Below are 26,438 nucleotides of genomic sequence, written 5' to 3'. Positions count from 1 at the left end.
CAACTAGTGTCACAAAATAAAGGTCCAAATCTCAAAGGCATGAAGATTTGCTTTCTTATGCTTCCCAAGAGCAAGACAAGATATACTTAAGATTAGCACGTTCTGGATAGCGGGACATATGTAGCAGGGTTAACTGTTTCAAATTATAAAAGAAATAGGATATACTTCAAATTTCAATAGGTTGAAAAAGATGGTAGAACCTTGCATGTATTTACAAAGTTTTCAACAGATCAGTGTTTGGAAAACCGCAGCATGTACTGCAATATGGCCAAATTCAGTTCTTGAATACAGAATGGAAATCTGGAAAAACTTCATGGATGTCATCAGATTTACACTGTTAGAACTGAAAGCAAAATTTGTCCCTCATTCATGATATTACAGGTATATAAAAGGAAAGTGAGCTCATGCACAGCTGGGCAAAACATCTGGGTTTTTAAGTTCATTGGTAAAACCAACTTCTTTTCGCAAAAATGTGGAAATTCTCCATAATTTTTAATTTGTTACGAAATTCCATCTATTTTTCCAAATTCACTATCACTGGATGAAATAACTAAGTAGTAGTTAAAATGAAAGCAACTTTTCCACATTTCCAAAACCAAGTCTGAAAAAAACCCCACTCTCTCTGCCTTTCCTCTATCACAACAACAACAGCCATATCTTTATCATTTAAATACAGTTTTATCCATATTATTCTTTGCTGCCCATGCTCTCTCTTTCCATCTCTTTTGAGCTGTGAATCAAAACACTGTAATCTCGCTCAGCCTATAGAAGTGGCAGCATGAAGAATTTCCTGGATCTTTTGACTCTTTGCTTCCCTTACTTCCTTGTGGCTACAAGGTCAGATTTTGCCCACGCATGTGTAACAAGAATGTTAAAAATATGAAATCAATAGCTCTACCGAGATTAATTCTGTAATGATTATTCCCCGCTGAAGGATTAAATATAAAAGCCCTCCCAATGCTGAGATTATCACTACCACCTGACTGGATGTCTCTATTACCTACTGTCTCAAAGAAAAAAGCTCCAAATGGCTTCTTTTTCCTAAAAATAGATATATAAGAAATGGATTGGCAGGGCTCGCCAACCCCTAGGATAGCGATTAATTGAAAGGGTTTCAGGGTATGTCTACACTGCAAAGGAAAACCTACGGTGCCAAGTCTCAGAGCCCATGGCAAGTGACTCAGGCTCGCACAGCTCAGGCTCAGGGGATTAAAAATAGCAGTGCAGATGTTCTGGCTCAGGCTGGAGCCCAGGTTCTGAAACCCAGCGAGAGGCTTAGAGCCCAAATGCCTACACTGCTATTTTTAGCCCTGCAATGTGATTCTCACAAGCCAAGTCCATTGACCCCAGCTCTGAGACTCAAGAACTGGGGGTCACCCAATGAAATTAATAGGCAGCAGGTTTGGAATAAATACAATGAAGTACTTCATGTAATGCACACTCAATCTGTGGAACTCATTGCCCGGGGATGTTGTAAAGGCCAAAACGATAACGGGGTTCAAAAAAGAACTACATAAGTTCATGAAGGACAGGTCCATCAATGGTTATTAGCCAAGATGGTTAAGCATGCAACCCCATGCTCCAAGTGTCCCTAGCCTGTAGTTGCCAGAAGCTGGGAGTGGACAACAGGGGATGGATTACACCATGGTTGCCTGTTCTGTACATTCCCTCTGAAGCACTTGGCATTGGCTACTGTTGGAACAGAGGACACTGGGCTAGATATACCATTGTCCTGACCCACTATGGCCATTTTTATATTCTCAGTGATATTAGCTTTTTTTGCAACAGTGGTAAACTGTTGACTCACATCTAGCTTGTGATCCACCATAAACCCCAGATCCCTTTCTGCAGTACTCCTCCTTACACATTCATTTCTCATTTTTTATGGGTGCAATTGACTGTTCCTTCCTAAGTGGAGTACTTTGCAGTTGTTCTTATTGAATTTCAACCTATTTACTTCAGACCATTTCTCCAGTTTGCCCAAGTCATTTTGAATTTTAATTCTAATCCTTCAAAGCACTTACATCCCTCCCAGCTTGGTCTTGTCCGCAAACTTTATAAGTGTATTTTCTAGGCCATTATCTACATAATTTATGAAGCTACTGAAGAGAACTGGACCCAAGACCAATCCCTATGGGACCCCATTCGATATGCCCTTCCACCAGCTTGACTCTGAACCATTCGTAACTACTGTCTAGGAATGGTTTTCCAACCAGTTATGCACCCCTCTCCTGGCAGCTCCAGCTAGGCTATATTTTCCTAGTTTGCTTCTGAGGAGTTAGCAAAAGCCTTTCTAAAGTCAAGATACACCACATCTACTGCTTCCCCCTATCCACATGGCTTGTTACCCTGTAAAAGAAAGATAGTAGGTTGGTATGACTGATTTGTTCTTGACAAATCCATGTTGATTGTTACTTATCACCTTATTATCTTCTAGGTGTTTGCAAATGGATTGCTTGATTATTTGCTCCATTATCTTTCTGGATACTGAAGTTAAACTGACTAGTCTGTAATTCCCCAGCTTGTCCTTATTCCTTTTTATAGATATACTGTATATTTGCCCTCTTCCAGTCCTCTGGAATCTTTCCAGTCTTTCATGACTTTTTGAAGATAATTGCTAATGGTTCAGATATCTCCTCAGTCAGCTCCTTGAATATTCTAGGATGTATTTCATCAGGCCCTGCCAACTTGAAGACATCTAACTTGTCTAAGTAATTTTTAACTTGTTCTTTCCCTATTTTAGCCTCAGATCCTACATCACTTTCACTGGCATTCACTATGTTAGACGTCCGATCGCTACAAACCTTTTTGGTGCAAATTGAAACAAAAAAGGCATTTAGCACTTCCTCCATTTCCACATTTTCTGTTATTATCTTTCCCTCCTCATTGAGTAAGGGGTCTACCCTCTCCTTGATCTTCCTCTTGCTTCGAATGTATTTGTAGAATGTTTTCTTTTTACCCTTTATGTCTTTAGCTAGTTTAATCTCATTTTGTGCCTTGGACTAATTTTGTCCCTATATGCTTGTGTTGTTGTTTTTATATTCATCCTTCGTAATTTCACCTATTTTCCACTTTTTGTAGGTCTTTTGTTTGAAGATCATTGAAGATCTTCTGGGTAAGCTAGGGTGGTCTCTTGCAAACTTCCTAGCTTTCCTATGCAGTGAGATAGTTTGCTCTTGTGCCCTTAATAATGTCTCTGGAAAACTGTCAAGTCTCTCGAACTGTTTTTCCCCTTAGGTTTGCTTCCCGTGGTATCTTAACTACCAACTCCCTGAGTTTTCAGAAGTCTGCCTCCTTGAAATCCATTATTTTTATTCTGCTGTTTTCCCTCCCACGATTCCTTAGAATCAGGAACTCTATCATTTCATGATTACTTTCACCCAAGGCACTTAGGAGCCCAATCAATGGAACTTAGGCTCCTAAGTCATTCAAATGCTTTTGAAAAGTTTACCCTACTTCTGAGAAATGTAATCTTTAGTCCAGCAACAAATAAATAAATGTTGAGTGCTGTATTTCAAAACACAGACATTATTTCTGGACAATATGTTGGTCCCTTCTGTCTCATTGTTCTAAGTCAGTGTAAATTAAAGTCAGTTTCACTATTCACACCATCCAGCAGCCCGCATGCACACTGTACTATGCAGAAAGGGCTTTTTTATTGTCTGTCACTATTTTGGTGCCCTTTTTAGGTACTACAGTTGAATACTTAGACAAGTTTCCATACCTATCATGAATATTAACTATCCAAAAGGACTGCAGTGTGAATAGTATTCCTGAAAACTCCTTCTTGATGGGCAGTCTTGATCCTTCAACAGCTGTTGAAGGCACAGTTCCTTCCATCTACAAATCCTTATTCTGTGCTCATACAGTAGCTGCATGGCAGAGCTATCTATTTTCATTACTTGAATTCCCATATTCTATGGGCAGATGGACAAAACCTTGGAAGTTTAACCCCATAGCCTAGGAATGTGATCTGAGATGGAGAATTTGGGAAGGGTGTGAATTGATGAGTTGGAAAGGAGGCTGAGAAGTGAGTCGTTAAATTGAGGGGAAAGGATACTGAGAACAAAATAGATTGGTGAATTGATGGGAGGGAAGGTACAGAATTGGTGAATTACTGAAGGTGGGAAAGGGAAATAGTGGACAAAGGATTTGGAGGGCCAGAGAATAGGTATTTGCTGTGTGAATGTAGGAATAACCACAGAACATACTGTGTAAGGTGAAAAATGGGGAAGAAAAAGGAGGAGAAAAATGGACTGCGTGTAGAAAAGGAAAGTATAGGAGACAGAAGATTTGAGGAAATTGGATTGTAGGGAAATAACGGGTAGAGTAAGACAAGGGAGAAATTAGAATCAAGAAGAAGATGGTAAAAAAGGAGGAAAATAAAGGCTAAAAGACAAGAGGAAACAGAACAGAGAGAGTGGGGGGGGGGGGGGAAGATGTTTTTATACATGTCTATATATTTGAGCCCCTGTGGTGACATTTAGTAGAACCTAATTTGCCAGTAGCAAGTCATTCTGTGAGTCATCTTAAAGGATTTAAAGAAATACTCATGAGACTTTCTTTTAAAAAAAATTCTGAAGTTAGTTTTTTAACCCTTAAAACCCCTCTTGAATATAAGAAATAATATTTTGGTGCAAGGACACATCCCCCCCCCCCCCCCAATCCTCTCATTTAAGACTTTACTGCCTCCCTCACAGTTTCCCAAAGCTCCCCATTTCCCTCTGTGGCTAACTTCAGACCCAAAGCCACCTCCGGATATGACTGTGGTATGAGCTGTGCAGGAAAGCAGAAATCTGCCAATGCAAGTATTCTGCTTTACAGTAGCCATGGAATTTAGAAATACACGTTACAGCTGGTCAGTGTTTACCCAGGGACAACCCTGAACAATGGCCCTACAAAACTCAATCTGTGCATACTACTCCAAAAGAGACAGCCCCCTGATTCAACTATCATCTCTGGTGAATGCTACAAATTTGGAATTATAAACAACAACAATGGTAAACTTTTCCTTGTCTCCTGTGAGGCAGCACCATCAGATCATATAAAATTTAGAAGCTATCCAATGTAGTTTTCCTAATTTGAAGGTCTTTAAAATGAGAAGGAAATTTATTATGTTAGAAAATATTTTTATGGATGCTATAAAAAGGGTAAATAAGATACCAAATTAAGAGCTTTGTAATGTACTTACCGGCCAAGGAACTTCACAATTGGTGTGGTAATTATCGCACCCACCAGTCCACCAATGGAGAAAATAGACACGGTTATAGACCAGAGGAATGTAAGAGTTCCTCCATCTATTACGTGGCCATATCTTCTTTCCCAACTTTCATTGTAAAACCTCTTGATATACTGAAAGTAAAGAGACAATAATGGTATGTGTGAAAGCAGCTTACTGGATGAGTAAGGACACTGAAATTATCAATCATGATTTAAACAATGGCAAAATAGTAGCTTTCTGTATAGAATAGACATCTGTGACATCCATCTTTACTTGTTTTCACCCTAATCTTGAATGATTTGGAACAAATTAAAAATTTGTAAATTCAGTTATCAGTGTTATGGGTTGAGTTATACATTGTTATGTGTTGGGTGTAGCTGCTGCCTTACATTCAGGATAAACATTAAGAAGCCATTGTGAAGAAGTGGCTGAACCAATAGCAGTACAACTCAACACACAGGCACATGAAAAAGCTTGAGCTGATGCTGACCCAGGCACTAGAGATTAAGACAGAAGCAGAAATAGAAAGTCAAGCCACTGTAACAGAAAGCTGGGATGTGGTTGGAAGACAAAATTAAAATAAAAAGATTTTGGGGTATGGAGCACTAGCTGGATAGGCAGGCATGGAACCACAGACACAGGAATTGTCTCCTGCTATTTGATTCCTACTACAATCAGAGAAACAAGACTTTGTACATTCTTAATGAATAAGCAAAATTGCATCAAAGAATTGAACTGCACCACCAATTTCTCCTCTTAAGTGGAATAACCTACAAGACCCCAAATTATGGGCTATCCAGTTGGGTGAAAATGGGTATCATTATTATCTGTATTGCAGTAGCAGCTACAGCCCCTTGTGCCGGGCAGTATACCAATATATAACAAAGAAATGGTCCCTGCCTCGGAGAGGTTACAATCTAAATTCACAGCAAAATGCTGTTAATATTGTATTGTAGTATCCTTATATTAGGAACACGTAGTTTTACTGAATACTCCATAGGTCTCTACTGAAAACAATTTAAAAATAGAAAAAGCTCCAAGGGAAAGGAAGAGAAGAAAAAGGGTAACAAAGGCAGAAAGAAGAAAAGATGTCACTTGTAGAGAGCGATGTGGGGTGGGGTGGGAGATTGGGGAGGAACAGAAACTCAAGAGGAAAAACAAGAAGCGAGACGCCAACAGAAGAGGATTCCTGACGAGGAGACTAGCCTGCCTTGTCCCACAAAATGGAACTTCAAAAAGCAGGAGAGAGTAACAGGGATGATTTCTGTTTTAATCCCCCCCAAATTCTGTAACTGACGATTATGAAAATATTTTATACCGATGCTTTTTATCGGTCGGTGCACATGTAGGTGCAGAGCCAGGAGTTGAGGAGTGAACACCCCCTGGCCCATTGGAAAGTTGGCATCGGTAGCTCTAGCCCTGGAGTCGGTGCCTATACAAGGAGCCACATATTAACTTTTGAAGAGCCGCATGTGGCTCCAGAGCCACAGGTTGGCCACCCCGGTCCAGGAGAAGGTTGGGCAGTAGAGGACATACATTTCTGGGGGGCAATCTAGGATTGGGGGTGTGTTGGGGTCACCCTGAAGTATAACCCAGGCTCGCGAGAGCCAGAGTGTAATCCAGGGAATGGCAGGCTGCAGTTACACACCTACATTCAGGGTGTAGCCTGCATGCTGAAAGGCTCTGAGCAGACCAACTGGAAGCTGCTTCAACCAAAGCATTATAAAGCACACATAGTTGCTAAGCAGGGGGGACACAGCTGCTCATTAGTCTGGACTGTACAATGGTATGTCACAAATGGGACTCAGCATCTCCCAGAGGCTATTTGTGACTGCTGGTTGCATCTAAAAAGAAGTGCATTTTGAGCCTGGACCAAAACCCATTGACGTGAATGGATATTTTTACATTAACTTTAATGGGGTTTTCTGCAAATACAACAAATGAAAAATGTCATAAATATAGGAATAATAAAGGGTTCCTAGACCTTGCTATGGTAAGGGTGAGGGTAACTGGCAGTTGCCAGGCATGGGGGCAGGTATTACAGGGTCAGTGGAAGCTAAGCTGATGAAATGGAATGGAAATAAGTTACATAAATGAAAAAAAAGTGACTGTGAAGAAGGAAAGTATGCTGTATTTATTCATTGGGAGTTCAGCGTGCCTTGGGACTCTGCATCTGAAAAAATGAGAGCATGAGCCCTAATGCACAGTAGCTGTAAGGAAAGCTGAAACATATTTCTGGTTCATTAAAAGGATATTCAAAACAGTGAGGTAACATATTTATAATTATGCAATAAATTTACAATTTTCAAAGGGTAGATGATTCATTTATTATCTTATACCACATAATATAACCCCAAGTACCTATCCTGAAAATTAACTAAATGCCAAATCTCCTGCACAGAGAATGTATGAAGAATGCTTTCTATCTCTTCGCATCAAAGCTAATTGTGTTATTTCCACTGCTTTAAGGATGTATTTTTTTTTTAAAAAAGCTATGGAAATGACACCAAGAAATTGCTACACAGCTGGAATCCAGTTAGCCTCTGGCATTTTACCATTTCAGTGTTCCATTCTGACTCATACATAACTTGTCATAAAATTTGCCTCAGTTTTTTTGAGTGACTATAAAAGGTACAGAAATAGTACATTTTCTGAGTGAAGGTCTATGGTACACTCACCATGACATAAGAGTCATTACTGTACTTTACATTTTGCAGTTCAGGTTGAACCCAAGGTCATGGACTTGTTTGCAAATGGTCTATTTTTCATTAATTTTAAGGACAATCTTTTAAAACTTGGATGAGAAATCAGGCCTCTAAAAGGTATATTTAAGTGCTGAAGTAAGTGCCCTCATTTTCAGAGGTGCTGAGCACTCACCAATTATAATGGTAAATTATACCAGTATAGCTAAACCAATGTAGGTATATCAGCAATATTCCACATAGGGACATTCTTATTCCAGAACTAGTATGGGAAAGCCTATGTTGTTGCATGGGTGTGGCAGCTGGATCAAGTAATCCATCAGCCGTACAGTCTCTCTCAAACAACTAATAACACTGTTGCATGCAAGTTAGCTGTAGACTAAGGGTGGTGATTGGTTGAGTTACTTCTAATATCTCAATGCTCTAGCACTCTTCATGGCATAGATACAGCTACAGTAAGGCATGTATACCAGATAGCTGTAATTCTTGAAGTCAAAATGGGCAAGAATTTAAAAACTGGACAGTAACAGATTGCAAATCCCAGTGATGATTCAACCTGCTCATACGCTAAACCAAAAGGGCTATCAACCACACCTGTAGCAGTTTCCATTGCACTGACTCTACAGACATTCTCGGCTTCCAAGTGACATACAGACAGAGTGACAATCCTGATACCTTATCTTGTATAAGAGTGGCTTTTTTCTTTTAAACCTAATCCCCTTGCAAAATGGCATAAACTAAACTGAAAAAAGTGCTCTTATATCTCAGTTTTTAGAAGAGGTTATTTTGTCTTGAATATTTAGAGCTTTTTAATAGAGAGAGTCTTCATATATTCATGTAAAGAAATAGCAGCATTATCTTTCCAGGACATTAAAAGGTATTCAGAGAGACAGCCAAACACACTGGTATCCACTCTTTACTCTGCCATATATAGTTCTGAAGCAAAGATGGCAAAGATTTTACTCTAGTGCAGTGGGGACCTCAACCTTTTCCCTGCTAGACCCCATAATAAAAGAGAAAAAGATTTTCAGATTCCCCCTCCCATTTAGCTATAAAGAAAAGAAGAGAGTCACAACCACTCTTGGACTTGGCTGTAACGCCCTGATCAGGAACCCATGCTAGAAAGTAACTTCTCCAGGGCCAAAGGACAGTTCCATAGAAGAAAAAAAACTGATACTATGTATCAGATGGGAGTGTTATTTTCTAGTTATGCGGGGGTGTGGGGAGAGGCAGAGATCAGACACTTAATAAATGCTATTATTTGAGAGAACATCTAAAATTGGAATGCAATCGCAGAGATCAACTTTTTCCCCCTAAACAGTGTAACTGATAAGGGATTTTTTTATCGTAAAATCTACTAGCAGGCTAAGAACCCATCTATCTGTCTAGGCATTCCTAGAGTCAGAGAGTTTATGGCCAGAAAGGACCGTTAAATGTCACTCAGTTACCTGTGTATTGAACCCAATAACCTGTGTTAGGTTAAAGTGTATCTTCCACAAAGGCATCCAGACTTGATCTGGAGACATTAAGAGATGGAGAAAGTGTACACTTTCACCCCAGAAGGAACCTGAACCCACAATCTCTGTTTTAGGAGGCCAATGCCTTACCCATTAGGCTCATATGGACCTCATCACCATTGTATCTGACATAATCATTAGTGGACTCTATTCCCTGTGAGGTAGGACGGTATTAGCTTCCCCTCTGTAAAACGGAGATGAGGCAGAGGGTAGATTAGGTGATTGCCCAAGGTCACACTGGCAGTCAGTAGCCAAGCCGGAAACTAAAGCCTAGTCTTCTCCAGCCCTGTTGAGTGTCTTAATCACAAGTCTATCATCCTTCCTTGAAGCCTGGTGTCAGGTTTTAGCCTGATAGACATGGAAGTGCCAAAGCTAGAACTTCTACATATAAATAGGATTATAATAGAAATGCCCATAAACACTTAAATTTAGCAGAGTTACTAGATGTCAACTGTTGCTCTTACAGGCAGGATGAATTTTCATAACAAACCTGCACAACTGAATTAGGGATATTCTGCTGATAAACATTATAATTCTCTATATGAGTTGTGCTACTATACATTGAGTGAAGGCTGAAATTAATATAACCCTATCAATTCATGTCCCTTATTGCTACAGCTCTTTGGACTTGAGGGTCATGAATTCTGTGACTTCCCATTTTTTTCCTGAGAGACCTGAGATGCTGCTTCTTACTGTTCTTAATCCCAGCTGAGGAGCAAAGAAAACCATATTTTCCTTCCAAGAAATCCAATGTGGGGAGGAGGAGAAAGAGGACAACAACCAACTGCTAACTTCCTGAGCCCTGGTCTACACTAGGACTTTAGGTCGAATTTAGCAGCATTAAATCGATGTAAACCTGCACCCGTCCACACAATGAAGCCCTTTATTTCGACTTAAAGGGCTCTTAAAATCGATTTCCTTACTCCACCCCTGACAAGTGGATTAGCGCTTAAATCGGCCTTGCTGGGTCGAATTTGGGGTACTGTGGACACAATTAGACGGTATTGGCCTCCGGGAGCTATCCCAGAGTGCTCCATTTTGACCGCTCTGGACAGCACTCTCAACTCAGATGCACTGGCCAGGTAGACAGGAAAAGGCCCACGAACTTTTGAATCTCATTTCCTGTTTGGCCAGCGTGGCAAGCTGCAGGTGACCATGCAGAGCTCATCAGCAGAGGTGACCATGATGGAGTCTCAGAATCGCAAAAGAGCTCCAGCATGGACCGAACGGGAGGTACGGGATCTGATCGCTGTATGGGAAGAGGAATCCGTGCTATCAGAACTCCGTTCCAGTTTTCGAAATGCCAAAACCTTTGTCAAAATCTCCCAGGGCATGAAGGACAGAGGCCATAACAGGGACCCGAAGCAGTGCCGCGTGAAACTGAAGGAGCTGAGGCAAGCCAACCAGAAAACCAGAGAGGCGAACGGCCGCTCCGGGTCAGAGCCCCAAACATGCCGCTTCTATGATGAGCTGCATGCCATTTTAGGGGGTTCAGCCACCACTACCCCAGCCGTGTTGTTTGACTCCTTCAATGGAGATGGAGGCAATACGGAAGCAGGTTTTGGGGACGAAGAAGATGATGATGATGACGAGGTTGTAGATAGCTCACAGCAAGCAAGCGGAGAAACCGGTTTTCCCGACAGCCAGGAACTGTTTCTCACCCTGGACCTGGAGCCAGTACCCCCCGAACCCACCCAAGGCTGCCTCCTGGACCCAGCAGGCGGAGAAGGGACCTCCGGTGAGTGTACCTTTTAAAATAGTATATATGGTTTAAAAGCAAGCATGTGAAAGGATTACTTTGCCCTAGCATTCGCGGCTCTCCTGGACATACTCCCAAAGCCTTTGCAAAAGGTTTCTGGGGAGGGCAGACTTATTGCGTCCTTCATGGTAGGACACTTTACCACTCCAGGCCAGTAACACGTACTCGGGAATCATTGTACAACAAAGCATTGCAGTGTATGTTTGCTGGCATTCAAGCAACATCCGTTCTTTATCTCTCTGTGTTATCCTCAGGAGAGTGAGATATAATCCATGGTCACCTGGCTGAAATAGGGTGCTTTTCTTCAGGGGACACTCAGAGGAGCCCATTCCTGCTGGGCTGTTTGCCTGCGGCTGAACAGAAATGTTCCCCGCTGTTAGCCACAGGGAGGGGGGAGGGTTGAGGGGGTAGCCACGCGGTGGGGGGAGGCAAAATGCGACCTTGTAACGAAAGCACATGTGCTATGTATGTAATGTTAACAGCAAGGTTTACCCTGAAAGAGTGTAGCCAGTGTTTTATAAAATGTGTCTTTTTAAATACCGCTGTCCCTTTTTTTTTCTCCACCAGCTGCATGTGTTTAAATGATCACAGGATCTTCTCCTTCCCAGAGGCTAGTGAAGATTAGAAAGAAAAAAAAACGCACTCGAGATGAAATGTTCTCCGAGCTCATGCTGTCCTCCCACACTGACAGAGCACAGACGAATGCGTGGAGGCAAATAATGTCAGACTGCAGGAAAGCACAAGATGACCAGGAGGAGAGGTGGCGGGCTGAAGAGAGTAAGTGGCGGGCTGAACAGAGGGCTGAAGCTCGAATGTGGCGGCAGCGTGATGAGAGGAGGCAGGATTCAATGCTGAGGCTGCTGGAGGACCAAACCAGTATGCTCCAGTGTATGGTTGAGCTGCAGCAAAGGCAGCTGGAGCACAGACTGCCACTACAGCCCCTGTGTAACCAACTGCCCTCCTCCCCAAGTTCCATAGCCTCCACACCCAGACGCCCAAGAACGCGGTGGGGGGGCCTCCGGCCAACCAGCCACTCCACCACAGAGGATTGCCCCAAAAAAAGAAGGCTGTCATTCAATAAATTTTAAAGTTGTAAACTTTTAAAGTGCTGTGTGGCATTTTCCTTCCCTCCTCCACCACCCCTCCTGGGCTACCTTGGTAGTCATCCCCCTATTTGTGTGATGAATGAATAAAGAATGCATGAATGTGAAGCAACAATGACTTTATTGCCTCTGCAAGCGCTGATCGAAGGGAGGAGGAGAGGGTGGTTAGCTTACAGGGAAGTAGAGTGAACCAAGGGGCGGGGGGTTTCATCAAGGAGAAACAAACAGAACTTTCACACCGTAGCCTGGCCAGTCATGAAACTGGTTTTCAAAGCCTCTCTGATGCGTACCGCGCCCTCCTGTGCTCTTCTAACCGCCCTGGTGTCTGGCTGCGCGTAACCAGCAGCCAGGCGATTTGCCTCAACCTCCCACCCCGCCATAAACGTCTCCCCCTTACTCTCACAGATATTGTGGAGCACACAGCAAGCAGTAATAACAGTGGGAATATTGGTTTCGCTGAGGTCTAAGCGAGTCAGTAAACTGCGCCAGCGTGCCTTTAAACGTCCAAATGCACATTCTACCACCATTCTGCACTTGCTCAGCCTGTAGTTGAACAGCTCCTGACTACTGTCCAGGCTGCCTGTGTACGGCTTCATGAGCCATGGCATTAAGGGGTAGGCTGGGTCCCCAAGGATACATATAGGCATTTCAACATCACCAACAGTTATTTTCTGGTCTGGGAATAAAGTCCCTTCTTGAAGCTTTTGAAACAGACCAGAGTTCCTGAAGATGCAAGCGTCATGTACCTTTCCCGGCCATCCCACGTTGATGGTGGTGAAACGTCCCTTGTGATCCACCAGAGCTTGCAGCACTATTGAAAAGTACCCCTTGTGGTTTATGTACTCACCGGCTTGGTGCTCCGGTGCCAAGATAGGGATATGGGTTCAGTCTATGGCCCCGCCACAGTTAGGGAATCCCATTGCAGCAAAGCCATCCACTATGACCTGCACATTTCCCAGGGTCACTACCCTTGATATCAGCAGATCTTTGATTGCGTGGGCTACTTGCATCACAGCAGCCCCCACAGTAGATTTGCCCACTCCAAATTGATTCCCAACTGACCGGTAGCTGTCTGGCGTTGCAAGCTTCCACAGGGCTATCGCCACTCGCTTCTCAACTGTGAGGGCTGCTCTCATCTTGGTATTCATGCGCTTCAGGGCAGGGGAAAGCAAGTCACAAAGTTCCATGAAAGTGCCCTTACGCATGCGAAAGTTTCGCAGCCACTGGGAATCGTCCCAGACCTGCAACACTATGCGGTCCCACCAGTCTGTACTTGTTTCCCGAGCCCAGAATCGGCGTTCCACAGCATGAACCTGCCCCATTAGCACCATGATGCATGCATTGGCAGGGCCCATGCTTTCAGAGAAATCTGTGTCCATGTCCTGATCACTCACGTGACCGCGCTGACGTCGCCTCCTCGCCCGGTAGCGCTTTGCCAGGTTCTGGTGCTGCATATACTGCTGGATAATGCGTGTGGTGTTTAATGTGCTCCTAATTGCCAAAGTGAGCTGAGCGGACTCCATGCTTGCCTTGGTATGGCGTCCGCACAGAAAAAAGGCGCGGAATGATTGTCTGCCGTTGCTCTGACGGAGGGAGGGGCGACTGACGACACGGCTTACAGGGTTGGCTTCAGGGGGCTAAAATCCACAAAGGGGGTGGCTTTACATCAAGGAGTAGTTCAGGCAGGACTTCACGGAGGGTTCCAATAAGAAATGGTGCACCTAAGTTATTGTTCTTATTGGAACAAGGAGGTTAGCCTGGCCTCTGATTGATACATGGCTAGATTTACCTCGCTGCACCTTCTCTGTGAGTGACTGCAGTGTGACCTAGAGGAATGAGTCCCCTAGACAGGGGAGGAGGCAAATGAGTACAAAACAAATCTGGTCTATTTCTTGTTTTGATCCACTCCATCTATCTTTTACATCTTTGGCTGGCAGCAGACGGTGCAGAAGGACATATTGCCTACCTGCTCACCATAAGACGGTTCAATAGGACTGACTGCCGGACCTGGTGAATTTTTAGTGAATGACCTGGTCAAGTCACTAAAAATTTAGTCCCTGCGCCCATGTCTGCCCAGGCGCTCCTGATCGACCTCACACAGGCGACCAGGAGTACCTCGGACATGACGAGGACGGCTACCAGTCGTATTGTACCGTCTGCTGCCACAAGGCAATGGGTTGCTGCTATTGTGTAGCAATGCCGTGCCGCGTCTGCCAGCACCCAGGAGACATACGGTGACGGTTACCTGAGCGGGCTCCATGCTTGCGGTGGTATGGCGTCCGCACAGGTAACTCAGGAAAAAAGGCGCGAAACGATTGTCTGCCCTTGCTTTCACAGAGGGAGGGAGGGAGGGAGGGAAGGGGGGACTGACGATATGTACCCAGAACCACCCGCGACAATGTTTCAGCCCCATCAGGCATTGGGATCTCAACCCAGAATTCCAATGGGCAGCGGAGACTGCGGGAACTGTGGGATAGCTACCCACAGTGCAACGCTCCGGAAGTCGACTCTAGCCTCGGTACTGTGGAAGCACTCCGCCGAGTTAATGCACTTAATGCAGTTCTGTGGGGACACACACACACTCGAATATATAAAACCGATTTCTAAAAAACCAACTTCTATAAATTCGACCTTATTCCGTAGTGTAGACATAGAGCTTCCTAAAGAGAAATAGAAGAGACCCATTGCTCCTGCTCATGATACACCTGCAGTGGGAAAAGAGACTTTCACTCACTCTGTAGAACTACTGAGGGCAGAAAGAAAATATATTCTACTTCACCCATGGTTACACCACCTCAAGAGATGCCAGCTGATCAAGACAGGACTGAAAGCATTCTGCATTAATAATGAGAGATGAGGCACAAATCCAGGATTGAGCCAAAATTTGCCATGGCTTTTTTTTAAAATACCCTGTTCCATGGCAAAATAATAGCCCTTAACAAAACATTAATAGCCCAAGAGATGCTAAACATTAGTATTCGATATTTATGTTATTGTTATATTTGTGTTATTGTTATATTTAAGTCTGCTGCTTGCCAGGGGCTAAGATTCGCGATGTGACGGAGAGACTGCCGAGATTCATCAAGCCCTCGGATCGCTACCCCTTCCTGCTTCTCCACGTGGGCACCAATGATACTGCCAAGAATGACCTTGAGCGGATCACTGCGGACTATGTGGCCCTGGGAAGAAGGATAAAGGAGTTGGAGGCGCAAGTGGTGTTCTCGTCCATCCTCCCCGTGGAAGGAAAAGGCCTGGGTAGGGACCGTCGAATCGTGGAAGTCAACGAATGGCTACGCAGGTGGTGTCGGAGAGAAGGCTTTGGATTCTTTGACCATGGGATGGTGTTCCATGAAGGGGGAGTGCTGGGCAGAGACGGGCTCCATCTTACGAAGAGAGGGAAGAGCATCTTTGCGAGCAGGCTGGCTAACCTAGTGAGGAGGGCTTTAAACTAGGTTCACCGGGGGAAGGAGACCAAAGCCCTGAGGTAAGTGGGAAAGCGGGATACCGGGAGGAAGCACAGGCAGGAATGTCTGTGAGGGGAGGGCTCCTGCCTCATACTGGGAATGAGGGGCGATCAACAGGTTATCTCAAGTGCTTATATACAAATGCACAAAGCCTTGGAAACAAGCAGGGAGAACTGGAGGTCCTGGTGATGTCAAGGAACTATGACGTGATTGGAATAACAGAGACTTGGTGGGATAACTCACATGACTGGAGTACAGTCATGGATGGTTATAAACTGTTCAGGAAGGACAGGCAGGGCAGAAAAGGTGGGGGAGTAGCACTGTATGTAAGGGAGCAGTATGACTGCTCAGAGCTCCGGTAAGAAACTGTGGAAAAACCTGAGTGTCTCTGGATTAAGTTTAGAAGTGTGTGCAACAAGAGTGATGTAGTGGTGGGAGTCTGCTATAGACCACCAGACCAGGGGGATGAGGTGGATGAGGCTTTCTTCCGGCAACTCACGGAAGCTACTAGATCGCATGCCCTGATTCTCATGGGTGACTTTAATTTTCCTGATATCTGCTGGGAGAGCAATACAGCGGTGCATAGACAATCCAGGAAGTTTTTGGAAAGCGTAGGGGACAATTTCCTGGCACAAGTGCTAGGGGAGCCAACTAGGGGGGGCGCTTTTCTTGACCTGCTGCTCACAAACCGGGTAGAATTAGTGGGGGAAGCAAAAGTGGATGGGAATCTGGGAAGCAGTGACCATGAGTTGGTTGAGTTCAGGATCCTGACGCAGGGAAGAAAGGTAAGCAGCAGGATACGGACCCTGGACTTCAGGAAAGCAGACTTCGACTCCCTCAGGGAACAGATGGCCAGGATCCCCTGGGGGACTAACATGAAGGGGAAGGGAGTCCAGGAGAGCTGGCTGTATTTCAAGGAATCCCTGTTGAGGTTACAGGGACAAACCATCCCGATGAGTCGAAAGAATAGTAAATATGGCAGGCGACCAGCTTGGCTTAATGGTGAAATCCTAGCGGATCTTAAACATAAAAAAGAAGCTTACAAGAAGTGGAAGGTTGGACATATGACCAGGGAAGAGTATAAAAATATTGCTCGGGCATGTAGGAAAGATATCAGGAGGGCCAAATCGCACCTGGAGCTGCAGCTAGCAAGAGATGTTAAGAGTAACAAGAAGGGTTTCTTCAGGTATGTTGGCAAAAAGAAGAAAGCCAAGGAAAGTGTGGGCCCCTTACTGAATGAGGGAGGCAACCTAGTGACAGAGGATGTGGAAAAAGCTAATGTACTCAATGCTTTTTTTGCCTCTGTTTTCACTAACAAGGTCAGCTCCCAGACTGCTGCGCTGGGCATCACAGAATGGGGAAGAGATGGCCAGCCCTCTGTGGAGATAGAGGTGGTTAGGGACTATTTAGAGAAGCTGGACGTGCACAAGTCCATGGGGCCGGACGAGTTGCATCCGAGAGTGCTGAAGGAATTGGCGGCTGTGATTGCAGAGCCCTTGGCCATTATCTTTGAAAACTCGTGGCGAACGGGGGAAGTCCCGGATGACTGGAAAAAGGCTAATGTAGTGCCAATCTTTAAAAAAGGGAAGAAGGAGGATCCTGGGAACTACAGGCCAGTCAGCCTCACCTCAGTCCCTGGAAAAATCATGGAGCAGGTCCTCAAAGAATCAATCCTGAAGCACTTACATGAGAGGAAAGTGATCAGGAACAGTCAGCATGGATTCACCAAGGGAAGGTCATGCCTGACTAATCTAATCGCCTTTTATGATGAGATTACTGGTTCTGTGGATGAAGGGAAAGCAGTGGATGTATTGTTTCTTGACTTTAGCAAAGCTTTTGACACGGTCTCCCACAGTATTCTTGTCAGCAAGTTAAGGAAGTATGGGCTGGATGAATGCACTATAAGGTGGGTAGAAAGCTGGCTAGATTGTCGGGCTCAACGGGTAGTGATCAATGGCTCCATGTCTAGTTGGCAGCCGGTGTCAAGTGGAGTGCCCCAGGGGTCGGTCCTGGGGCCGGTTTTGTTCAATATCTTCATAAATGATCTGGAGGATGGTGTGGATTGCACTCTCAGCAAATTTGCGGATGATACTAAACTGGGAGGAGTGGTAGATACGCTGGAGGGGAGGGATAGGATACAGAAGGACCTAGACAAATTGGAGGATTGGGCCAAAAGAAATCTGATGAGGTTCAATAAGGATAAGTGCAGGGTCCTGCACTTAGGATGGAAGAATCCAATGCACCGCTACAGACTAGGGACCGAATGGCTAGGCAGCAGTTCTGCAGAAAAGGACCTAGGGGTGACAGTGGACGAGAAGCTGGATATGAGTCAGCAGTGTGCCCTTGTTGCCAAGAAGGCCAATGGCATTTTGGGATGTATAAGTAGGGGAATAGCGAGCAGATCGAGGGACGTGATCGTTCCCCTCTATTCGACACTGGTGAGGCCTCATCTGGAGTACTGTGTCCAGTTTTGGGCCCCACACTACAAGAAGGATGTGGATAAATTGGAGAGAGTCCAGCGAAGGGCAACAAAAATGATTAGGGGTCTAGAGCACATGACTTATGAGGAGAGGCTGAGGGAACTGGGATTGTTTAGTCTGCGGAAGAGAAGAATGAGGGGGGATTTGATAGCTGCTTTCAACTACCTGAAAGGGGGTTCCAAAGAGGATGGCTCTAGACTGTTCTCAATGGTAGCAGATGACAGAACGAGGAGTAATGGTCTCAAGTTGCAATGGGGGAGGTTTAGATTGGATATTAGGAAAAACTTTTTCACTAAGAGGGTGGTTAAACACTGGAATGCGTTACCTAGGGAGATGGTAGAATCTCCTTCCTTAGAGGTTTTTAAGGTCAGGCTTGACAAAGCCCTGGCTGGGATGATTTAACTGGGAATTGGTCCTGCTTCGAGCAGGGGGTTGGACTAGATGACCTTCTGGGGTCCCTTCCAACCCTGATATTCTATGATTCTATTGTAGCACCCAGATTTCAAACAGGATCAGGGTCCTACTGTGCTTAGCCCTGCACAAATGTAAAATAAAAATCATAGTTTCTACCCCAAAGAATTGACATGAGAAACAGATTCATTGCAGCCTAAGGAAAAAATAAAAAGCTACAAAAGTTTGCAATTGCTGGTCACATACTGGTCAACAACAAAACAATACCAATTCCTCCAACCCCATCTTTTTGACATATTGCTAAAGTCAAGATCTACTTGTCACTTGTCTGACTGAGTTATGACGTTTCCCCTTCTAATCTAAAGTCAAACTTTGAAAGCTGCTTTATGAATTAAGTTTAGGGGTGCAGAATGAGGCAGGAAATTTCTCATTTAATAACAAAAGTGTCTATTTCACGTGTGATGTAGCCACATTCCAAATAATAATCACTTTACCACTTTCCTAAATGAGCAGGGACTCATAAGAAATGAATTCTATAGATAAGCACTAAAGCAGTTAAGCTAGTTCTGTAGGAATCAGCTACCGTACCATACAAATACAGCTGCATTTTGTGGCATTTGAATCATATGCCTAGTGGTTTAGCACCATACAGTGGTTTAAAAAAAGATATTAGGCATGCTCCTATATCGAAATATGCTGTTTCCAGACAAGTAGAGTTGGTGAATATTATGGACTGCTATTGCTGATATAATTTGGGGGCTGGGAAGAGCTGTAAATACCACAATTGGTTAGAGGAGTTGTATGAAACTTGTTAATAAGCCTCACATCACTTTAAAGACACGTGATCCTTGAGGACATGAAAATAGTTTGGATTGCACTGCAAAGATCCTTCCTGAAAAAACACAGGTTGGGGCTTGTGTGCAACAAGAGCTGTTAACATCAGTAAACAGAAATGGGGTAGAAGGTGTCACTGAGACCTCAGAATGGCAGAGAACAAAGAATTCAGATCAGCTCTTGCCAGTAGACTAGCAAGGAAAGAGACTAGGAGGTATGTAATAAAATGCAAAGTAGCCTGAAATTGTACTTGTGCCATAGTTTAGGCCTGTTCAGTTTTGGAAATATCATGTAACTTAGGCCTGGTCTACAGTACGCGGTTATTTCGGAATTAACCGAGTTACCTCGAAATAAAACTGATTCTGTCCACACATCCAAACCAGTTTTTTCGATTTAAAGGGCTCTTTACTCCGATTTCTGTACTCCACTTCAGCAAGTGGAATAGCGCTAAAATCGAGATTGCAGTTCTGGGTTACAGATACTGTGGACGCAATTTGACTATATTGGCCTCCAGGAGCTATCCCAGAATGCTCCCTTGTGACTGCTCTGGACAACACTCTGAACTCCGATGCACTAGCCAGGTAGGCAGTAAAAGCCCTGGGAACTTTTGAATTTCCTGTTTGGTCACCATCAGCACAGGTGACCATCAGCACAGTCCACCATCACAGGCGACCATGCAGAGTCCACCATCTCAAGAGACCACGCGGTCCTGGATTCGCAGACGAGCTCCAGCATGGTCCAAATGGGAGGTACTGGATCTCATTGCATGTTGGGGAGATGAATCTGTTATGGCAGAACTACGTTCCAAAAAAAGGAACGCAAATATGTACGCTAAAGTCTCCAGGGCCATGACGGAAAGAGGCTACTCCAGGGACACAGAACAGTGTCGTACAAAAATCAAGGAGCTCAGGCAAGCGTACCAAAAAGCCAGGGAGGGGAACGGGCATTCTGGGTCACAACCCCATACATGCCGCTTCTACCGTGAACTGCATGCAATTATGGGGGGTGACGACACCACTACCCCACCACAGTCCGTGGACACCTGCAAGGGGGGTGTTGCACGGAGCAAGGAGGATAAGTTTTTGGAGAATGGAGGAGGACAGTGCACAAGCGGCAAGTGGGGAATCTGTTTTCCCCCCTAGCCAGGAACTATTCTTAACGTTGGAGCCAACAGCCTCCCCCTACTCCCAAAGCATGCTCCCAGACCATGACCCTGGAGAAGGCACTTCTGGTGAGTGAGAGCTTGATCGGAGCCACACAGTGGGGGGTAACCCAGCCACGCTGGGCTGTTCGCGTTTAGTTTAAAGGGCTCATCCCTGCTCAGAGCCTCATCGGAGCCCCGCAGTGTGTGTGTGTGGCGGGGGGGGGGGGGAAGTGTTGTGTGAAGCGATCATCCCAGAGAGCCCGCAGGCTGCCTGCAAGCTGAATTCTGTTGCCTGGCCGCATGTGAAGGTTTACTCACACCAAAGCGGCAGGCACTTCAGTATAGGAGGCAAAATGAGACCTTGTACAGAAAGAATATGTACTGTGTACTATGAATTGCCTGTTTCACTGAGAAACAGTGTCCCCTTTGTTCTCTAAAATGTATCTTTTAAAATACTACCCTCCCTTTTTCTTCTCCTGCAGCAGGTGCAAATGTTTCAATGTGGCCCCTATCTACTCCGTCCCAGAGGCTGGTCCAGATTAGAAGGCGGAAAAAATGAACTTGGGACGACATGTTTGCCGAGCAGATGGAGTCCTTCCGCACTGATAGGGCCCAGTTGAATGCATGGAGGCAAACAATTGCGAAGTCGCGTAAAGCATTACATGAATACGAAGAGAGGAGGGTCGCACGCGATGAGAGCAGGCAGGATGTTATGGTCAAGCTCATGGGGGAGCAAACTGACATGCTCCGCTGTATGGTGGATCTAATGCGGGAAAGGCAGCAAGACCACAGCCCCTGAATAACTGCCCTCCCTCCTCCCCAAGTTCCATACCCTCCTCACCCAGATGCCGAAGAACATGGGGGGGGAGGGGAGGGGGAAGCTACGGGGACCCACACAGTCAACCCCAGAGGATTGCACAAGCAGCAGAAAGCTGGCATATCCTAAATTTTGATTTGGTTTCTGGACTTGTCCTTCCCTCCTCCTCCACCCCCAACCCAACCCCCCCATCTAGCTTCTGATTTCTCTCAATTTTTGTGCAACAAATAATAAAGAACAGTTTTTAAACAATTGTGACTATATATATATATATATATATATATATATATATATATATAGGGGCAGATAACTTTAAGAGAAACAAACAACTCTCACACCATACCCTGGCCAGTCATGAAACTGGCTTTCCAAGCTTCTCTGATGTTCAGCACGCTCTGCTGTGCTCTTCTAATCGCCCTGTTGTCTGGCTGTGTGAAACTGGCCACCAGGCAAGTTGCCTCAACCTCCCACCCCGCCATAAACGTCTCTCCCTTATTCTCACAGATATCGTGGAGCACACAGCAAGCAGCAGTTACAATTGGAATATTGGTTGTCCTGAGATCTAACCGAGTCAGTAAACTGCGCCAGCGCACTTTCAAACATCCAAACGCACATTCTACCACCATTCTGCACTTGCTCAGCTATAGTTGAACTGCTCCTTACTACTGTCCAGGGTGCCTGTGTACGGCTTCATGAGCCATGGCATTAAGGGGTAGGCTGGGTTCCCAAGGATAACTATAGGCATTTCAACATCCCCAACAGTAATTTTCTGGTCTGGGAAGTAAGTTCCTTCCTCCAGCTGTTCAAACAGACCAGAGTTCCTGAAGATGCGAGCGTCATGCACCTTTCCCGGCCATCCCACGCTGATGTCGGTTAAAAGTCCCTTGTGATCCACTAGTGCTTGCAGCACCATGGAAAAGTACCCCTTGCGGTTTATGTACTGGCCGCCCCGGTGTTCCGGAGCCAAGATAGGGATATGCATTCCATCTATTGCCCCGCCACAGTTAGGGAACCCCAGCGCATTAAAGCCATCCACAATGGTCTGCACATTTCCCAAAGTCACTACCCTTGACAGCAGCTGGTCAATGATTGCGTTGGCTACTTGCAGCACAGCAGTCCCCACAATAGATTTCCCCACTCCAAACTGATTCCCAACTGACCGGTGGCTGTCGGGCATTGCAAGCTTCCTCCGGGCTGTGGCCACTTGCTTTTCAACTGTGAGGGCTGCTCTCATTTTGGTGTCTTTGTGCTTCAGGACAGGGGACAGTAAGTCAAAGTTCCATGAAAGTGGCCCTATGCATATGAAAGTTTCTCAGCCACTGGGAATCATCCCATACTTGCAACACTATGCGGTCCCACCAGTCTGTGCTTGTTTCCCAGGCCCAGAATCGGCATTCCATAGCATGAACCTGGCCCAACAGCACCATGATCTCCCATTCGCCACATGCCGTGCTTCTAGGAACGTCTGTGTCCATGTCCTCATCAGTATAGTAATCGCGCTGTCGTCGCTTCCTCGCCTGGTTTTGTAGGTACTGCACATACTGCTGGATAATGCGCGAGGTATTTACAATGATCAAAACTGCAGCAGAGATCTGATCGGAGTCCATGACTATGGCACCTGCACGGGTAATCCTGGAAAAAGGGTGCGAAATGTAGTAGAGCAGAGTGGCAGCAGAAGCTGTGCTGTTCGGTTCACGGTAGCCGAACAACGTCTGAAAATGGTTGTCTTCTGTGGCTTTCATGGAGGTGGGAGCCCAGGACAGACACCATGGAGAAGCCTGGAAGTGTGGCAATAGCGGGAGAGCAGAGTTGGCGGCGGAAGCTGTGCTGCTCAGTTCACAATGGCCGAGTACAGTTGAGTTGGAGAGGTGGATTCATGGAGAGCAGTGGTGCACCGTCTGCTGAAAGCAGTATGGCGTCTGCATGACAAAAAGGGACGAAACGATTGTCTGCCGCAGCTTTCTGACTACACACACCCAGAAACACCCGTGAGAATGTTTTTGCCCCATCATGCACTGGGAGCTTAACCCAGAATTCCAATGGGCGGTGGGGACTGCGAGAACCGTGGGATAGCTACCCACAGTGCACCGCTCCGACATTCGATGCTAGCCTTGGTACTGTGGATGCAATCTGCTGAATTCACACGCTTTAGTGGGGACACAGAAGACCGAATGTATAAAATAGCTTCCGAAAATTCGAATAGAATAATTTCGTACTGTAGACGTACCCTTAGTAAAATCAAAGTTAGTTCAGTCTCAGAGTTCTCCACTAAAACCAATTAAACCTATGATCTAGTTTTAAGTTTGCCACATCTCAAAGGATTTTCCACCACCTTAGAGAGAAGTAAAATACACATGAGTAAAAGCCCATCATGATTTAAATAATGTTAAGATAAAGTGGGTGGGAGCAGCCAACTGTAAGGAATGTTCAAAGTGATGATTCATATGGCAGGTTAGGTAATCAAATGGCACAGCCTTTCTCAGCTTAAACATTCCAATCATTTTGTCTAACAAAAAAGTTTCCTTTTGAAAACAGGGTTTATTACTCCAATCACGTAGAGCAGAAAAAAAACCTGTGGCAAGACCCACTGACTGCTAGCATGTGTTCTATTATTTATTTGTATTAATGAAAGAAAGTGATAACACTACTCTCCTGAAATTCCTCCTATTCAGGACTTGGACCCAGAGCAAAGATAACTATCAAAGCAACAGTCTCTGTGCCTGGCAGCAACTGCATCACAGCAGAGAACTTTACCTTTTGGTGACTAGCATAACAAAAAGAGGAGGGGAAAGGGAAGAAAAATGTACTAGACAAAGATAGAAAGCAAGAGGGACATATTAGAAAGGAGCAGGGAAACCCAGCAGTAGAGAGGACTGAATCAGGATAATGAAGATGTAGGAGACAGGAAAGAGGGGGAAATAATCCTTTACACCCAACTATTTAGACAAGATATTGTCAACTATATATAGTGTGCAGAGCCAGGAGTCTATTGCTGGAATCCATTTTTGCAGGAGAGGTTATTTGGGAAGTGTCCAATTTTTTTTTTTTTTTTATAGGTAGGGGATTTGCATCTTGACTGTTAACTTTTTTATAAAATTACTGCTTTTTAAACTACATCGTGCACTTAGAAGCTGCTGTTAAACATATTTATAAATGTAATGGAAAAATTACTACAGCTTGTTAAGAACTTGGTCCATTCTCAGGGAATGCCCCAAAATGATACCTGTTCATGTTCTTGTAAACCAAATCTCAAAATGGATCTGAGATTAGACAAGGTCCCTTGTCATTTGTTTCTTATACAGCAGCACACAGACAAGTGAGAAACTGGAACACAATCATTCAATCACTCTCTTTCTCTGAAGATTCTCTCTCATACCAAAATGAATCTTGAAGTTCATTTTATAAGGCTTTATATTAGCATTTTTTGTTAATGTTGATTACTAAAATATGTAAATTCCATTTATAATATTATAGCTAATTTTCATGTAAACTAGTTCTCAGTATGCTCTGTTGTTTACAAAGATATACGCAAAGTATCTGAAAAAGTCCTAATTGAAATAAGAAAAGAAAAGAAAATTGAACAGGTCCATGGGTATTTGCACATCACATCTTACTATAAATGGAAACCCTCCAGATAATGGAGAACTGTTAGGATAATTTTGCATAAAAAAAACAAAACCAAAGAACAACCTTGTTTTAAAGAGCTGTACATCAACTATCTATTCTAATGAGAGCCTGATCTAAAGTCTATTGAGGTCAGTGGAAAGACTCCCATTGACTTCAATGGGCTTTGGATCAGGCCCCTTAAAGAATGACAAACAGCATGAATAAATTTTAGAGAACATGCCCATGCTCACCCCCGACTCCCAAAAATAAAAGGTTACAAGAAATCTTTAGCTTGTGTGCTGTTATCACCACCACTTGTATCCTGCGGCACTTCACTTCACTCCCAGAGAACGGCTGCCATCTTCCTGTGCTGGGGGAAGCCTTTATGAGGAATTTTTCCCTGGCTCCAGGACCATAAGCAAATGGCACAAACGAACGTGTAACCACCGATTTTAATTTATTATGTGATGTTACGATTAACTAACTTGTTATGTAATATATAATCATTGTATGCTAAATAGAATTAAATTGTAGGATTATAGACTTATAAGATTTATCAGTAGTTAGATACCTAATATAGAACTGTCCCCTCTAAGTAGGGCTGAAATGCAAGGTATGATTTTAGCTTAGCCATACTAAGCTATATGCTTTAGAAATGCTTGACATAAGTAAGTGACCAGTGAATGACCCTATACCACAAGCCAATCAGAAGTGACCCCTTCCAGCTCCATACCAGTAGAATGCAACCAGGAAGTGATTTCAAGTGAACTTTATGAAAATTGAGCATCATAAGGGTGAAACAAGTATTGTAGGGGCGAAATGGGCAGTCAATTGAAAAGCATCGTAAGTGGCATCCGACATAAGTCGGGCGTCATAAGTCCAAGGACTCCCTGTAATATAGCATTACTAAATTAACTTTAAATAAAACAATAGGCTACAAACAGAAGGGAGGAGAGTTCTCTCATATAGAAGGTAAATGATCTAGCTCTTAATTTTACAGCCTTCCAGATCTTACAGTGATGGGTGCCAGAGTAGATATTCCAAGTTATCATCTTGAACTACATCTACAGCAGTTCTAACTTTCATGGTATAAGATGATACAGACTAACACAGCTGCTACTCTGAAACCGATGATACTATCAAATCTGGTTTATTGCAGGAAGAAAACAAACAACGTGTAATAATAAAGGGCAGAGATTTTTCACTTCCACGACTGAGGTCAAAGTGCACTGCTATATTGGTGTCCCAGAGACCTCACCCAAAAGCGCAATCTGTGCACTGAATGAAAAGAAGTCCAGAAGAACACGGGTCTTTGACTTACACCCAGCCAAACTGTTCATCTCAAACTTTCCCAATTGTTTTTGGAGAGAGTTCTGTTAC

General features: G+C 44.4%; 1 protein-coding gene across 1 annotated transcript in view; it reads right to left on the bottom strand.

Annotated features, from left to right (window-relative positions):
- SLC2A9 (solute carrier family 2 member 9) overlaps positions 1-26,438 on the bottom strand; it is a 173,265-nt gene that overhangs the window by 128,601 nt on the left and 18,226 nt on the right. The window contains exon 3 of the mRNA XM_074951677.1: positions 5,192-5,352. Within this exon, the coding sequence (XP_074807778.1) occupies positions 5,192-5,352 (161 nt within the window). The remainder of the gene's footprint in view (positions 1-5,191; positions 5,353-26,438) is intronic.

The sequence above is a fragment of the Natator depressus genome, chromosome 4 (assembly GCF_965152275.1).
Source record: "Natator depressus isolate rNatDep1 chromosome 4, rNatDep2.hap1, whole genome shotgun sequence".
Classification (NCBI taxonomy): Eukaryota; Metazoa; Chordata; order Testudines; family Cheloniidae; genus Natator; species Natator depressus.
This window is presented reverse-complemented; position numbering and strand designations above follow the sequence as displayed.